Source organism: Nesoenas mayeri, assembly GCF_963082525.1.
Source record: "Nesoenas mayeri genome assembly, chromosome: 3".
NCBI classification, from domain to species: domain Eukaryota; kingdom Metazoa; phylum Chordata; class Aves; order Columbiformes; family Columbidae; genus Nesoenas; species Nesoenas mayeri.
This window is the reverse complement of record NC_137544.1, coordinates 115,444,636-115,458,357: the sequence shown is the minus strand read 5'-3', so window position 1 is coordinate 115,458,357 and position 13,722 is coordinate 115,444,636. Positions and strand designations below refer to the sequence as shown.

Genomic DNA, 13,722 nt, shown 5'->3' with positions numbered 1-13,722 from the left:
AGGTTAAGCATGTCTACAAAATTTGGCAATAATCACTAGATACTCAAACTGTCCGTGGTTGACTTCTCAGTTCCGAGAGAGGTTTTGTTATAGAATCATAGAATCATTTTGGTTGGAAGAGACCCTCAGGATCATCGAGTGCAACCATAACCTAACTCTGGCAACTAAACCATGTCCCTAAGAACCTCATTTACACATCTTTTAAACACCTCCAGGGATGGTGACTCCACCACTTCCCTGGGCAGCCTGTTCCAGTGCTTCACAACCCTTTCCATGAAGACATTTTTCCTAATATCCAATCTGAACCTCCCCTGGCACAACTTGAGGCCATTTCCTCTCGTCCTATCACTTGCTACTTGGGAGAAGAGACCAACCCCCTCCATGCCACAACCTCCTTTCAGGCAGTTGCAGGCAGCGATAAGGTCTCCCCTCAGCCTCCTGTTCTCCAGGCTGAACAGCCTCAGGTCCCTCAGCTGCTCCTCATCACACTTGTGCTCCAGACCCCTCACCAGCCTCGTTGTCTTTCTCTGAACTCTCTCCAGCACGTCAATGTCTTTCCTGCAGTGAGGGGCCCAAACATGAACAGAAGATTCGAGTTGTGGCCTCACCAGTGCCGAGTACAGCGAGGTTGTTCTACAATCGGAAGTTAATTACTGCCAGACATCAGTTCCTAGTCTAAGATTAACTTTCCAGCAGGCCTCATGGTCGGTCTTTCGGCATTTCTAGCAACATCAGCGCGGCCCAGCAGCAGTAGCACAGCCTTCTCCAAGGCGCTCCTTGCTCTGCGACCCAGCCGGTCACGGCCCGACACGGCGCGGCACCCCCGCTCCCTCACAGCCCCGGGCCGCTCGCACCCACCGTCACCGGCCGCCGCCGCCTCCTGCGCACCCGGCCGCACTCCCTCACGCTGAGCCTCACACCCACAACCCACCGCGCGCTACGGTGGCCGCGGCAGGACAAGCCCCACCCAGCCAATCACACGGCGCGACGGGCGCAAGGCTGGTGGCGGGGCGGCAACGCGCATGCGCAGAGGCGGCGGACACCGAGCCGGGTGCCGTCGGTTCTTTATTTTCCCGCCCATGGCCGCGGCGGCCGTTGCTGTCGCGCGGGCGCTGCGCGCGGGCTGTGGCGGCGGGCGCCGCGGGCTCTGGGCGCCCTCAGGAGCCTCCGCCGCCGCTTCTCCGCCCGCCGGCGCTTCGCCGGGCTCGGGCGCGCTCAGCCCCTTCGACCGGCGGCTGAAGCGGAAGCAGAAGAACTGGGCGGCGCTGCAGGCCGAGCCGGCCAAGTGCGACTACCTGCGGGAGGAGGTGGGGGCGGTGTCACAGTGGGTCGCGGTGAGGGGGGAAACTGCCGGGGGGGGCGGAGCCGGCCCGCTGACTGGCGGCTTTTCCCCTCAGGTCGGCAGCAGGATCGCGGACAGAGTGTTCGACATCACCAGGTGAGCCTCGCCATGAGGGGACGCGGGACTTGGCGCCAGAGCCCGTCAGCTGCCGAGCGGCCGGGGATGGTCAGGGGACGGGACAAACCAACAGGCAGAATCGTGGTGGTTGGAAGAGACCATCAAGATCAGAGTGCAACCATAACCTAACCCTGGCACTAAACTATGACCCTAAGAACCTCGTCTAAACGCCGTTTAAACACCTCCAGGGATGGTGACTCCACCACTTCCCTGGGCAGCCTGTTCCAGTGCTTCACAACCCTTTCCACAAAGACATTTTTCCTAATATCCAGTCTGAACCTCCCCTGGCACAACTTGAGGCCATTTCCTCTCGTTCTATCACTTGCTACTTGTGAGAAGAGACCAACCCCCTTCATGCTACAACCTCCTTTCAGGCAGTTGCAGACAGTGATAAGGTCTTCCCTTGGCCTCCTTTTCTCCAGGCTGAACAGCCCCAGGTCCCTCAGCCACTCTCCATCACACTTGTGCTCCAGACCCCTCACCAGCCTTGTTGCGCTTGTGGGTGCATTCTGCCCCACTTTCTCCTAGCAGTTACTGCAGAAGTATAGTCAATGTGTTTAGTTCAAAAATATGCATGGAAATGAGCAGACAAAACAATGTAATCTAAAACCTGAAATAGTTGAGGTCGTGATAATTTTGCTGAACTTATCCTTTAGAACGTTCCCTCTTGCTTTGGATGTTGGCTCTGGAAGAGGTTACATAGCTCAACATTTAAACAAGGTACTGGCTCTTCAAGCTTCAAAGTGTTTAAAATAAGTATGTGTTTATGCATCTGTTTTCAAATAGAGCTCTATTGTAACTTAAAACAATTACCTGAATCTTGATAAGGTAACTCTTTTTGTTTTTTTCCTTTCATGTCTGTAACCACAGTCCAAAGACGTGTATTGTGCAGGCTGTTATTCTATTATCTATTGTCACCAAAGACGAGAAAAATAGTAATGCAAGGGAAGCCGTATGTTGTATGACAGTTAAGCTTTAGTCCTGAGTAAGGACATGAATGTTTTTCAATCAGTCTTTGTTGGATGCACTTAGTTGTTAAATAGAAGTATTGTTGTACAGATTTCTAAGTGGTGAACAGTTTACCCCTTGTGAACTGTGCTGTAAGTAAAAGTACTTCAGTGGCTGTTTATCTGTGATTTATATCAAACTGAACTTATATTTAAAAGTGCAGAATGTGTTTTTTGTTACTACTTTCATCTCAACTCTTCTCCCTGAGAGCCATTTCTAAGTATTATGTTGGGGGGGAAAAATGCATTCTGCTTTAGCTAAAGTTTTATCAAGTATTAAAGAGATTCCTTCCAACTTAGTATAAATATATGTAAGCATTCAAAAAACTGACTAGTATCAGCTTGTAAAACAACTTAAAATTTTAAAAGTTTATCAAATATTTATTTCAGGAAACCATTGAAAAACTCATCCAAGTTGATATTGCAGAGAATGCTTTAGTAAGTAGCTTTCTGAATGCTAATGTGCCTTGATTTCATAATACGGGAAAATGAAAGAAGTGAGTTTCTGATGTCATTTTTCTTCTAACCCAACGTTAGAAAAATGCTGTAGAATGTGAAATCCCTACGGTCAGTGTTGTAGCTGATGAGGAATTCCTTCCTTTCAAAGAAGATACATTTGATCTTGTCGTTAGCAGCTTAAGGTAAGTTCTAATCCTTTTTTACATTTTATTTTTTGATTAAAGATGTTAAATAATGTTATTATCATAATAATTTTAGGAAGAAAAAAGAGAAGGATTAGTAGTCCATTAAACAACAATAAGAAATGTACTTGCATAGTTAATATGAGTGTTCATTAGGAAAACCTACTGTCCTGATGGTTCTTACTTTTTTCTTTCTTTGTTTTCATTCAAAACACATGTAGCTTCTCTCTTTCCTACATTTTGACAAACTAGTCCTCAGGACTTGCATCTTGTCAACTTCCAAAAAAATCCTATGTCTGTGAACTGTCATTTTTATTTAGTATCACTTTTATGAGGATATTTCAGAAAGTTTTCAGCTTGAAAAACTAGTTTGTTGCTTTGCTTCTGAAACATTCTTAGTTGATGTAACAATTATTTTCATTCCCTAAATTCTATTTTATACGCAATTATAAAAGGTATGCCTCTATTATTTCAGTTTACATTGGGTGAATGACCTTCCTAGAGCTTTTAGAGAGGTAAGAAACTGCTTTTTTAATTCAAAAAAATCAATACTTGCCATTACTTGCATTCAGAGCACTCCATATTTACAGATCTTGTTTAAAGAAGAGGCACAGAAATAGCTCATGTTTACACAAGTATTTTTGCAGTATATTTGGCATTTTGAGGAGCATCTGTTGAAATTTCTACTAATTTACTGTCTCAAATCAGTTGGGGATAAATAACTGTGAAACAGCATGTTTGTATAACCTTTTATAGTCTCAACAGCTTAGAGCTTGGTAACTAATGCAAACTGAGGTAATACTATTGATTTTTGTGTGTGTTAGCCCTTACTAATAGTCCAGAAGTTTTCTAAATCTAACTTCTCCAGTACTGGTTTTTGGAACGAATATTATTTTTATGTCTCAGCTATTTATTTTGAAATACAGATTTAAGCAGATAAAGAGTTTTTGATTTTTAAATGCAGCAAATAGTGTTTGAGGACAGAAAACTAAAACTGTTACTGAAAAAAATCTTATTTTGCACTATTTCAACTCCTTCCTGTAGATGTTTGGTTTTTTTTCAAATTAGCTACTTTTGAAGCAAGAGCAAGCAATGTTTTAACCAGTTTGCTGGTTTTTGATTTATTTCAAAGTGGTCAGTCATTACAGTGTTATCTTATCACCTGTTAATGCGAACACAAGTACCCTACTGTTATGGTAAAAATAAAAATGGAAATTAAAATGCCTTCTGTACTTTAAAAAACATAAGTCTTGGAAAGAAATATATCATTTTCTCCAGAATTAAAGTGTTCTGCGGAGTGTCAAATATTTTTACCCCCACAATAAAAATAACTGATACATTATAACTTCCCACAAAGAGGAGGGAACTGGAGTTCTTGGCCAACTCTCTATGTTGGGACCACTGGCTTTAACTATGGCAATTTTCTTCAACTGCCCAAATTTCTTACCTGTCAACCAAAGGCTTCTTTACTACCATAGAAAACATAGTTTGATTAATACTTAGTTAAAAAACATTTAAAATTTTTAATTTCAAATCAGTAAGGTAAACTGTTGGAAGCTTTTGCTGTCCTGTTAGCCTGATGGTGTAGTATGGCGCTTCTGGATACCTAAATCGGGGATCGTTGCCAGTTCTTCAGGGAAAATAAAACATGAATTTATTGACCTTCTCAGTAGGAAGGGAGCTAGGACTTACTAGACAAGAAATCAGCTTCTCAGCCTTGGCATTTGAGTCATAGTATTGCTGTTCCAGCCAGTTAAAAGTAAGTAGGGGTAGAAATAACAAGAATTGCATTAGTCTATTGCATATTCAGAAGTGCGAAGATCACTTATGGAAGGTCAGGCCTCTATTTCTCTTAAATCAAGCCATTGAAATGCATTTTTGCTGCCCTCATCTGAGAAAGCTAAATGTGAGCGGAAGCTATCTTAATCTACCTTATTTTCAGAAGTAAATTAGTTGAGGGTATTGTTTTAGGAGTATCCCACTGAAAATAGTTTCCACTGTACATTTTTTTGTTTTCTGACTCTAAATGTGTTTTTAGGGCATTCACTCTTTCTTAAGAACAAATAGTTTCTGTTCAGACAGAGTATTTATCTTGCAGTGTTATAGAAAGCTTTGACATAGCTTGCCTTGTGGAATACAGTCAATATTAAAGATCTGTTACAACTATTATAATGGCTGCTTTTAAGTTAATTAAAAAAAAAGAGTCCTAATAACTTCTTAGTTACCTAGACTTAAAAACAATAAAACTTCTTTTTCTTCTTTTTCTCTGTGTTGTAGATTCACCAAGTTCTTAAGCCAGATGGAGTATTCATTGGTGCAATGTTTGGGGGGGACACACTGTATGAGCTTCGCTGCTCTTTGCAGCTGGCGGAATTGGAGAGAGAAGGAGGATTTTCTCCTCACGTGTCACCGTTCACTGCGGTCTCTGATTTGGGACATCTGCTGTCGAGAGCTGGCTTTACCACCCTGACTGTGGTAATTAAAAATAAGAGAACAATCAGGCAAAACAGTTCAGAACATCAAAGCTGTTGGTATATATATAGAAAAAAAACCTATTTACTAATGGATTAGTAATGTATTGCTTCCTTCTGCAAGTCCTGTACCTTGCTGAATGGTTTTCTGAAACAATCCGGACTGCCTCTGTTCTCAGCTTCGCTGTGATTAATGAAACCAACTGAAGCGTAGAATTTGGATGGTCTTGGAGAAATGTGTCGGAGAAAGTTAGACCTGCTTGAAAAAACTTTAGGCACTCTTCTTCTAAAACTGAGAAGAAAATAATGGCATTTCAATTAAAATTTGATTGCATTTTGGCTACTAAACATAACCTTTTAGAAATTTTAAGACATTATATTCTTCTGAGAAATGTGCAGTCTGAACAGAAGTGGCAGATGAGTTGTCCGTTAGCAGCTCTGAAGACTAGCATAATGCTGGTGTTTTAGCTTGATAGCCCTAAAACTAAGCTTCTTAATTCTTTTAGGATACTGATGAAATTCAAGTCAACTACCCAGGGTTGTTTGAGCTTATGGAAGACTTGCAAGGCAAGTATATACTTTGTGGAAGTATAAATGTTTTCTATATTAGTGATGTAGACACAGAGGAGTTTAATTATATGTTTCCTAACTCCAAAGCATAGAATAGTTTGGGTTGGAAGGGACCTCCAAAACACATCCAGTGCTACCCCTGCCATGAGCAGGGACATCTTTACCAGATCAGGTTGCTCAGAGCCCCATCCAGCCTGGCCTGGGATGTCTCCAGGGTTGGGGCATCCACCACCTCTCTGGGCAACCTGGGACAGTGTTTTACCACCCTCACTGTCAAATATTTCTTCCTTCAAACAAACAAACAAAAAATCTAATTGCAGCTCTGGAAGCGTTACTTTTTTCCTGATCTCCAGTGAGTCAGGAAGTTATGCCTGTCAGCAGATTTGTGTTGTCAAAACTTTGCCACTTTGTGGTCTGCTCTGAATTTTCTGCTTCCCTTGTGTTCCTGTTCTTTGTGAGCCCATTCAATCTAAGCTTCTGGAAAATCCTGGAAGGGAGAAAGAATTATGTATCCCACATACTAACTTCTGTGAGCCTCCCTAATTATCAGGACATTCAGGAGCCTGCTTTGTAATGAGAATAAATAGAGCCTCAAATTGAAGTCATCTGAAGAATGCAAAAAACAATTGAGATGCTTAACAATTGAGTTAGTGTTCTGATTGCATTTGTCATGGATTGTAAAGCATTCGTATGCAGTCAGTTGATACAGAGCAATTCAGGGTGTCTTCATACTCTGGATCAGCTGCTGTTGTTTAGAGTAATTCCTTAATTACAATAAAACTTTCATTCTCTGCAGAAACATTTAGATGCAGTAAACGATTAAAGAGATTAGAATTGTGGTTGGTTGATTTCTAACTAAAAATGTCTTGGGATAGTAATTTTAATGTTTATCTGTTTAAAAAAAAAACCCTTATGTGTAGTGTGTCTGAATAAACACTTTGTACTCATGCTTAAAATTATACTAGAAAATCTAAATGTTTGAAGACTCAGTCTGAAGAAGTATTAATTTGAAGTCATTCCTAGCAAAACAAACTGTGAATTGCAAAGCATTGGCACTAAAAGATTTGTATTCTTATAGGTAAGAAACTTGCCTAATTATTTGTGATACATTGTTCTCTCTTAGAGTGAAATTCAGAGGATTCTATACTTACTCTGGTTTAGTAAAAATCTGTCATTAGTGCATGACACTTAACTCATGGCATATGCTATATCTTCTTTTTCTTAAAGCTAAAACATATTTTTAGGTATGGGTGAGAGTAATTGTTCTTGGAACAGAAAACCTCTGCTACACAGGGAGACGATGATGGCAGCTGCTGCAATATACCGAGGTAAGTATTTGAGGGGTAATGAGTTAATGGCTTCAAGAACATATTTTCTGTGTATTTTTTTTCTCACCTCTGTAAGAAAAAAAAGAACAAAATACGATTATCATACAGATATTTTTAACCTTAATTGTAATGGTAGGGTTTGAACTATGTTGATGCACTAGTATGAGATATTTTTATTGTCCCAAGTCTTTCACCAAGAGTCATTATGACAAATATGTCATACTTAGTTCTAATGTTCTGAGAACTAAGTATTTTCTCAGAACTGATATTCTCTGTATACCTTTTTTTTCCTCTCTCCCTTCCTACCCTAACAGAAATGTATGGAAATAGTGATGGCTCGGTACCTGCCACGTTTCAGATCTTCTACATGATTGGCTGGAAATTCCATGAATCACAGGTAGTGTTAAGCTGAACTATTTTCTGTTTCAAGGTACTTTTTATGTTACTGATGCTTTAAAAGCTTTTTACAAAGTATTTTCGCTTAAGATTAGCCCTATATATTTTTTTTCTTCTTTTTTTTCTTAGGCAAGACCAGCCCAGAGAGGTTCTGCAACAGTTTCATTTGGAGATCTGGCAAATATAGGTGGACTTCTTTCAACAGAAAAAAAATAGTTCTTCATTAGAAATAATATGTCTTGAAGCTTCTATAAAACATCTCACTGCAGATAGTCTTCACTTGTGCTTATTTTGTGGCGATGTTCTGAGATTATAATAACCTGCACGAAGCAGTGGATGTTTTTGGGTTTGTTGTTTGTTTGGGTTTTTTGTTTTGGTTTGTTTTACTGGCTGTGCTATTACATCAGCTGTGTAAAATGGTGTTCATTTTTTGTTTCTAGAGAAATATTTGAGCAGTATTCGAAGTGAGTACATGCTCTCCCAATTTCTGATTAAATTACTGTTCTCAAATGTAATGCCTCTTCCAGCATTTCAGTATTATACACTGCCCCGGGTATGATTTCCAAGTATTGAGTGTATATCACCGTGCATTATTTTTAAATTATTCTTAAAGGGTGGTAGATCATAATAAACAATAGTACTTGGTGGCCAGTGTATTTATAAGACATCCTACACGAGAAAATATAAGCTAATACACAGATCTAAACTATTATGTTTTTTGTGGGTTGAAAATTACAGGTAAAAGGTTGTTTGAAATTTGAATATTTGACTTGTATATGAGGAAGTGGTTAAGTAAGTTCTGTATTATAAAAATATCTGGACTTGCTACCCTTTACCTACAGCCCTCGAATTCTATTACTTTTCCTTCCACGTCCAAAACTAGAAACATTTCTAGTTTCTGAATGTGAATAGTAGAGTTCAGCCATAAAGAAAGGTGGATACTTCATTGTAGCTCTTAACAGAATGTATGATTCATGATTTAACTTAATTTACTGAAGAGTAGGAATCAGAAGAGTCAGCTGCTGCCACTCAGATAGACGTGTACATTTCAAATAGATAATTACCTTAGAACTGGCATTCTCTGGAGCTATTACTCATTTGGAGTTCCATGGCTTTTCTTTTTTTACCTGTTCTTTTATCTTATAGCACTTGAAAAATTAAAGGCGATACTTTATCTAAATGTTGGTTAAAAATTACATATACATGTGCTTTTTTCTCCTTAGCTATGACATGGAGCTTTGCATGGCTTTTCCTGTATATAACCGCATTACCAGAAATTGCTATTAGTTACAAATATGACCTATTAACCTGAGGCCTTTAGAAAAACTATCTACCTGGTCATTTCACTTGATTGTGGTACTGCTAGAGAATGGTAGAAATGAAAAATGTAAAGCATAATCAGGTGTACTGTTCAATCAGTTTTATCATCATGTCCAGGTGGTTTATCAAAACTGGTGAAACAAAAGCTTCTCTAGGCTTGTTTTAAGATTACCCAGCAGGTGGAGTTTGACAGACTGGTGTGGCACAGACCGAATAGATAAGGTAGGCAGAAGCCTTCATATTCTGTCAAGGATTATTGAATTATGTTTCAAAGACTAGTACAGATATTAAAGTTACCTCCTACTGCTTAACCAATGTATAATTTTCAAAATAACTAAAATGCTCTTTAAAAAGAAACTGTTCATACAGTATTCAGCTGGCTAGAAGATCAATTTAAGGGCCTAATGTGGGGTTTATTTTATCTACCAGGCTTTGATTTTTGAATAAGAAATGGGCAGAGAAGATGTAAAACCTCATAAGGGAGGGTAGGAACATTTTGTCCTGCTTGTGCTCACAATCCTAATTCATAATTATTCAAGGGGAATGAGTTAATCTTTCATTTTCCTTAGAAAAGAACAGTAACCCTCCTGGAAAAAGGGAGAGGGGCTGTAAGTAGTCTGATAACCTTTATAGCCGTTTGTCTGAAGACTAAATCGAAAACAAGGGTTTGTTTCTCCAAAAGCCTCCTTTTTTTTAAATAGTACATCCGTGGACCTCATACAAGATACTGCATTTCTCTACAGATCTTCTCTGGTTTAAATAAAATCCATTTATTTCAAGGGCAAACTCTCCAATTTCCAAGATGTAGGTTTCTATGAAGTTTTATGTCAAATGTAACTTTATGCATTTTTGCTTTGGTAGGTTAATTTGCAGTCACTTGAGCTGGTGGTTGTGACTCAGATGTGTTAAGGGAGTGAGGAGGTGGAATGTGCTGTGGAAATGTTAATTGGCGAAGTGCTCCTGCTGTGTTTGAAGCACTCACTTAAGTTACAGAGAGAAGGATTTCCAGTTCTTTGATTCTATATTCCACGGATAGAATATGTAAACAGTAAGGCAGGTAAGAATGTGGTTTGGTAATGGGTAAATGTACCTTCTGAACAGGGAGAAACTGAAGAGTAGTTTTCTTCCTAGCACTTGGGAAAAGAAGTTCAGATATTCTGTTACCTTGGAAAGGAACTGGGGAGTAGCAAAGTGAGGAGTAAGAAATAAAGCAGTGGAGCAGTGTTGGTTGGAATTAGGGGGCATGCAGCTGACAAATAAGGTGTTTGTTTCTGTCACTGTCTACCTTTAAATAGCTGCTTTTTATGTGCATTTTTTAACTGCAGTTATTTTTTTTGTCTGTAGTATTTCTTTTTGGAAACCTAGGTTACTCTGGTTTCCACTAGTCACTTTTTGTATGGCACTTAGCTTTGAAAACAGTTGGTTTACTATGAACAGATGTTTTTGTCATGTGAGGCTCTGTTATATTTTAATTCTCTTTTTCAGATTTAAGTCTTTATGGCGTTCTGAAATTGTAATGAAGACAACTGTGGTTGCCAGTTGCTAGTCTAGAAATTACTTCTTACTCTAAGTGTGTGTTAAAAATCAGCCTTTGCAGAGTAAGTAACTTCTAAAAAGTAGTTGCTAAGGTGACATAATGTGAGCTTAGTTTTAAAAATCTTTATGCATAATACAGAATGTTTTTCTCTTGATTACAGAAGAATGGAGGAAAAGCATTCTGGGAGATAATTCATTTGACTACTCAAAAGTTAGAGCCCACAAATTAAAAAAAAAATTAGAAGCAGCACATTTACACTTAAAGAACATTAGTATTCTTGAGACTCAAAAAGGTTCTGAGGGTCTGAGTCACACATCAACGAGCATCCGTGTTCAGGGTCTTTGATTACAAGATCTGTCAATGTATAGTTTATGCAGGTCTGCTTAATATATAGAGATGATAACGAGGCCCTACATTTTGTAACCCAAGCATTAGATTTGTCAGATCCTCTGCTTTCAAAAGACTCTCAGATGTGAAGTTAAAACACGGGAAAGGATTCTCAATTACCTTTAATCTATAAAAATGTCATCAGTAGAAATGCAGAAGTGAACCATACAAAATTAACTGCATTTTTTTACTCTGCTTAAAAAAAGAAATTAATATGAATGACACTTTTTTCAGTGTTTTCTAGAAGTGAGCTAAAACCTAACTTTATTAGTTGCAGGGGGAGAAACACACCCATCTTTCATATGGTGTTTAACTGGAATTTCCTGATCCAAAGATCTGATCTAGTAGCTTAAATTCATTAGATCATCTTGTTCAAGAAGCCACGGGAAGAAAACTAGCATATATGTTAAACCTTTTAAATTTTCATTTGTCTAACAAAACAACTTAATATTCACTTTTTAAAGACTTCATGTATTTTGATCCAGGTTTTGGAGCCATTATTTTGGGGGAGTACAGTTATTGTAGTAGTTTGATTGGAGTCAGTGTGAGTATAGAAGCAAATGTGACCTGTGCAGCTATTTGGTTGATTTCCAGAGTATCTTAGGTGCCCTCAGGTGAAGGAAAAGAATTTTAGAAATGACAAAGAAAAACCTGAGACAGTTAAGTTTTAGCCAAAGGCTGCCTATCAGTGTGAAGCAGAAAACACTGAAGCGATTATATGTGCCTGTTGTAGAGGAAAACAACTTGCAACTTAAATCAAGTTAGAACTAAAGTGGTTTGCTGATTTATTAATAGCTTGTTAGTCCGTGAACTATACGTGCAGGATTAATAGCAGCAATATAACAGATAAATGATTGTACTGGACCCTTACAAAACCTTAGTAAACACCTTCAGAAATCTAAACACCCTTCTACAGCAACACCATGTCAGGCTGGGTTTTGACTGCTCTTTTCTTACTGTTAGAAATCTTTGACTCTTTTTTCCCACCCAAGGTCTTTTGGTAACTGCCTGATTACTGTTTAATATGGCTGATACTTGTTTTCATTTTCAGCCTTACCAGATTTCGAGTAAAATCTCTGATTTTTAGATATTCTGTTCACACACATTGCACTCGTATTTCTATCTTAGCAACTGATGCTGTCCAGGCTTTTTGCCGAGAGGAGTCTGTGTGGATTTCCCCCACTATTTGGAGCTGGTTCTTGGGGTACAAGGTACATTCATATAGTAAGAGACCAAGTCCTTCTCAGAAAACATGTTTATGTTTGGAATCTTATGTTGGAGCAGTAATGATGAATGCTGGGGAATCTCATTTGGCCTCAAAGTGTTCATGATAGGCCAGAACGTATCGCACAATAGCAGTTTTATAATGACTGCATAAAATAAGGAGCCTTCTTTTTTACCCCACTAATAAATGATTTGTTTTTCTGTGTTCTGTAGGGATTCCTTTCACTTTGTACAAGCAGAAGTGCAACTTGAAGTTGGGATCTGCATGTTGTGTGTGACATCTGATTATTGTGCACATTGGATGCATTTCTGCTGTATTTAATACCACGTTTTTAGCCAAATGAATAACCTAAAAAAGGTGACTGTTTTATTTAGTACATGCGTTAATAAATGGTTTGAAACTCTAATCTTAAACTTTTTACCTCTAAGGTGAAATGCCCTAATAGTAAGAAATTACTTATTCTGTGGAAATACTATCCAAAATGAACAGTTTACTAAGGGAATGAACAATTTACTAAGGGAATCTAATGGATAACAGGTAATTACATCTCATGTACATCTAATAGGTAGTGACTTCTTATTTTTGTTGGTGCTGGAATTACTGTACTCTGTTTTCTCCATTAACTGAGCCACCGATGGATGTATGTAATGCCCCTTTTTTAGCTCCACCATCTCATCTCTACAAAATATATACTGGTTTAGCATCCAGGGGGCAGGTGCATCCATTCTGTCCAAAAGCTACTGAAGAGATGGTGTTAAGTCTCCCATTTCCTTTCTACTCTGTGTTTTGTTTTCGTGAAGATCTATTCGTTTATTGAAGTTCTAGAATTATTCACTGCTTTAATTTGATGCAGAACTTGCTGACATTTGATACAGGACTTTTGTTATTTCCTAATATCAGAGTTGCTTCCACTTTTGTAATTAAAAATGTAATTCCCATAAGAACCACTTTAGATTTGATGGTCATATTCCCAGTCAATATCTTTTCTGACTCAGCAGTAAACCACTCGATCTTACAGGAGTAATATCGCTGTTCTGAGGCAACAGTGGTAGCAATGCTTAGTTAGTGAACTAATGCTGAATGCCATAGTTAGCCAGGTTCAAAATAGAACCAAAGTTATGGCTTAGTAACCACGTATCATGCAATTGTGTAGCATCCCATCCATGCCTGGTATTTTGCCTGTGAATTTCTTCAGTTACCTATGGTTATTTCTGGAATTCCAAAAAATAGCAGAGTTGTAGCTACTGCCAAGAGGTTTTGTTAGTCACATATCAAACATAAGCATTCCTTAGATTATTTTGCCTACAGGAGTCAACTTAGAAGACATTCTCAGGAGGAGCTGCGGTGCTGTCACAGCACCGTTCAGTCAACAGAAACAGAG

The 13,722-nt window shown here is 38.9% G+C and overlaps 2 protein-coding genes across 6 annotated transcripts in view; one reads left to right on the top strand and one right to left on the bottom strand.

The window, feature by feature from the left end:
- ESF1 (ESF1 nucleolar pre-rRNA processing protein homolog) overlaps positions 1-890 on the bottom strand; it is a 30,603-nt gene extending 29,713 nt beyond the window's left edge. For 2 of the 4 annotated variants that reach the window (XM_080342122.1, XM_080342125.1), the window contains exon 1: positions 609-852. The gene's annotated coding sequence lies outside the window, so the exon portion shown is untranslated. The other 2 variants (XM_080342123.1, XM_080342124.1) reach the window with 2 other exon arrangements.
- A 576-nt stretch (positions 891-1,466) lies between these two features.
- NDUFAF5 (NADH:ubiquinone oxidoreductase complex assembly factor 5) lies at positions 1,467-8,273 on the top strand. 2 transcript variants are annotated; one of them, XR_013921990.1, is made up of 9 exons: positions 1,467-2,179; positions 2,857-2,904; positions 3,004-3,107; positions 3,583-3,622; positions 5,385-5,638; positions 6,085-6,145; positions 7,393-7,476; positions 7,791-7,873; positions 8,002-8,051. XR_013921990.1 is itself a non-coding variant. In XM_080342054.1 (9 exons), exons 1-9 carry the CDS (start codon positions 2,030-2,032, stop codon positions 8,086-8,088), a joined length of 855 nt encoding a protein of 284 aa, XP_080198180.1. In that variant the 5' UTR covers positions 1,467-2,029; the 3' UTR covers positions 8,089-8,273. The 2 variants fall into 2 exon arrangements, 1 of the variants encoding a protein (XP_080198180.1); XM_080342054.1 differs by having other exon boundaries at positions 5,385-5,582; positions 8,002-8,273.
- The last annotated feature ends 5,449 nt before the right edge of the window (positions 8,274-13,722 follow it).

Coding starts and splice junctions, on each gene's coding strand:
- NDUFAF5 (XM_080342054.1), top strand. CDS start 2,030: ATGCATGGAAATGAGCAGACAAAACAATGTAATCTAAAACCTGAAATA. Junction 2,180..2,856: donor TAGCTCAACATTTAAACAAG/GTACTGGCTCTT, acceptor TATTTATTTCAG/GAAACCATTGAAAAACTCAT. Junction 3,108..3,582: donor CTTGTCGTTAGCAGCTTAAG/GTAAGTTCTAAT, acceptor CTATTATTTCAG/TTTACATTGGGTGAATGACC.